The sequence below is a fragment of the Triticum aestivum genome, chromosome 2D (assembly GCF_018294505.1).
Source record: "Triticum aestivum cultivar Chinese Spring chromosome 2D, IWGSC CS RefSeq v2.1, whole genome shotgun sequence".
Classification (NCBI taxonomy): Eukaryota; Viridiplantae; Streptophyta; class Magnoliopsida; order Poales; family Poaceae; genus Triticum; species Triticum aestivum.
In genome coordinates this window covers 58,196,351-58,199,412 of record NC_057799.1, presented here as the reverse complement: position 1 = coordinate 58,199,412, position 3,062 = coordinate 58,196,351, and the positions used below count along the sequence as shown (strand labels likewise).

Sequence of the window (3,062 nt, the reverse complement as noted above, 5' to 3'; positions counted from 1 at the left end):
AGATTTCCTCCACCTCTGATGACTTTTTTATTTCCCAAGAAAAGTATATCCAAGATCTTCTTGCTCGTGCCGCTCTTAGTGATGAGTGCACTGTTGAGACTCTCATGGAGCTCAATGTTCACCTTCATGCTTCTGATGGTGGGCTGTTGACTAACCCGACGCGTTATCGTCATCTTGTTTGGAGTCTTTTCTATCTTGCAGTCACTCGTCCGAATATCTTCCATCCTGTCCATATTCCGAGTCAGTTTGTTTCTGCTCCCATTTTAGTTCACTGTAGTCACTTTCTTCGTGTCCTACGACATCTTCGTGGCACTTGGTTGCACTCTTCTTTTTCTATATGTTGATGACATGATCATCACTGATGACGATTCTAAGTACATTGCCTTCGTCAAGTCCTGTTTCAGTGAGCAGTTACTTTCTTGGGATTGAGATTTCCTCCAACTCTAATGTTTTTTAATTTTCCAAGAAAAATATATCCAAGATCTTCTTGTTCGTGCGGCTCTTTGTGATGAGCGCACTATTGAGACTCTTATGGAGCTCAATGTTCACCTTCGTGTTTGTGATGGTGAGCCCTTTTCTGATCCGACACGTTATCGTCATCTTGTTAGGAGTTTTTTCTATCTTGCTTTCACTCCTTCAGATATCTCCTATTCTCTCCATATTCCGAGTCAGTTGTTTCTGCACCCACTTCAATTCATTGTAGTCACTTTCTTCATGTTCTACGACATCTTCGTGGCATAACCCGTCTCTTTTTCCCCGTTCCAACTCGTTACAGCTCCAGGCCTATTCAAATGCTATGTGGGCTGGTGATCCTTCGGATCGCCGTTCCCTTTCTGCTTACTGTGTTTTTCTTGACGGTTCTCTCATTGCCTGGAAGACGAAGAAACATACTGCAATTCCCCGTTCAAAGTGCCGAGGCCGAGTTGCGAGCTCTGGCTCTTCCGACGGCATAAGTGACTTGGTTACAATGGTTGCGAATTTTTTTTGGTGTTTCTGTTTTTACACCTACCATCCTCTTGTAACAGTACAAGTGCCATCTTTATAAGGATAGAATTATAGAACTGTGATCTGCCCCTGAATATCTAGACGGTCTGCCGATGGTAATCAGAGTAGGAGTTTATCAACACTCGGTCCCATCGATTCCCTACTGAAATTCGCATGCCGTCCACACCACAAAAATGCTAAACGCACCACATCCGATCGGTCTAATCCAAGTCCAACTAATAAACCAAACAAAGAAGTTTCCAAGGTACTACTACAACGCGTTCACCCACCGTCATAAAAAAAAGTCAACAATCCTCTCGTTATAAGCTCGCCGTTCCGCTCCTCCGCGCGCGCACGGGGCCACGGAGCAACCCCACCCGCCCGCCCGCCCACCCACCCACCCAATCAAGATCTAGCTCAGCTCAATCCCTGAGCCGGCCATGGCGGCCCGACCGCCGCCACCGTGCTTCTTCGCCTTCCTCAAGCACGGCGCCCTCCTCCCGGCGCGCCACGGCGGGCTCTTCCTGCCGCTGCTCGCGCTCACCGCGGCCCTCGCCGCGGTGCTCCTCCTCACCAACTCCCTCGCCGTGCAGCCCCTCGCCGCGGCCGCGCTGGTCGACGCCAGCGCCATCAGCCGCGCCGACCCGGCCGGCGCCGCGTACCCGGGCCTCGTCAGGGCGCTCAGGGGCGACCTGAGGCGGCTCCTGCTCGAGGTCGGCGCGTGCGTCCTCGCCGCGGTCGTCGTCGGGTCCGCCATCAAGATAGCCACCGTCTTCGCCGCCGTCAGGGCGTTCTCCTCCGGCGCCGACGACGACGCCACCGAGCGGCGCCTGACCGTGTCCGCCGTCCTGGGCGGCGCGAGGGGCAACCTGTGGGGCCCCGTCGCGACCGTGGCCTTCGGGTACGTCCTCGAGGTGGCCTGCGCGGGCGCCATCGTCGCGCTGGCGCTGGCCACCGTCTACCTCCTGGAGCGCTCCCTGCTGCTCCTCTTCCTCGACGTGCTGCTGGTGCTCCTCGCGTCGCTCTTCCTTGTCTACCTCACCGTCGTCTGCGCGGTGGCGGTCGTGGTCTCGGTGGCGGAGCCGGGGCGGCACGGCGCGGCGGCGGTGTCCCGCGCGTGGCGGCTGATGGAGGGGAGGAGCGCGCGGGCCGCGCTCTACGTGGTCGCGACGTGCGCGCTCGGCGCCGCGGTGTCGCCGGTGTACACGCTGGCGCTGAGGCTGTGGCCGCGGAGCCCGTGCGCCGGGGTGGCCGCCGGCGCCGCCTACGTGGCCCTGCTGGGCGCCGTGGAGGTGTTCTCCGTCGCGGCCGTCACGGCGTACTACTTCGAGTGCAGGGACAGCAAGGAGGAGGAGGAGGTGGTGGCAGCCCACGGATACAGATACGCCAAGCTGCCCAATGGAGATGCATGAGGCGAATATTTGATCAATTCATTCCCTTTCTTACTTGTCAATACATTGGATTAGTACTGCTAGTAGAGATATATACTCCACCTGTCCACCATTGTTATGGTTTCAGCAAAAAGAAAAAAAACTTGTACTACTTTACTAACAAAGAAAATACAGAAAGAAATTGCGTGGAGCTAGTCCTCCCGTAAGAGATGTATTTGTGTTCTAGATGGTGGAAATTTCCTCGCGGTCAAGAGCAATTTCACGGGCAATTCCTTCCCAGCTTCGCTAGTTAGCATTACCGTATATGTAAAGTTATCCTTATCTGAGCATGCATATATAGGGAGAGATACAAATCAAAAGAACTACCAGCCCATCATCACCCATACCACCATACAACTGCCTAACTAAAAGGTCGTTGCCGTTTCGTTGTCACATTCAAATCCAGCAGGACAAGGACAGCCAATGCATCACAGAGCTTGTAATCAAGAAAACCGATAAATAATCAAACCGGCGGAGACAAAGACCATAATATCCGGTCCTTGACAGGAAGGGGTCCGGTACATGCTTAGCAACTCTGAGAGGAGCAAGGAAAGAATGGAAAGATCATCCTCGTGGAGCCCGTAGTTTTCAGAGACTGTCAAACAAAGGCGGCAGGAATATTTCCTCGTGGAGCAAAGCACATGATTC

General features: G+C 54.0%; 1 protein-coding gene across 1 annotated transcript; it reads left to right on the top strand.

Annotated features, from left to right (window-relative positions):
• Positions 1-1,380: 1,380 nt before the first annotated feature.
• Positions 1,381-2,581, top strand: LOC123048690 (uncharacterized). Its single transcript, XM_044471735.1, has one exon. The coding sequence runs from the start codon at positions 1,425-1,427 to the stop codon at positions 2,394-2,396; it is 972 nt and encodes a 323-aa protein (XP_044327670.1). The 5' UTR covers positions 1,381-1,424; the 3' UTR covers positions 2,397-2,581.
• Positions 2,582-3,062: the final 481 nt, after the last annotated feature.

Bases quoted from the DNA above. Each gene is read 5' to 3' on its own strand.
- LOC123048690 (XM_044471735.1), top strand. From the start codon at position 1,425: ATGGCGGCCCGACCGCCGCCACCGTGCTTCTTCGCCTTCCTCAAGCAC.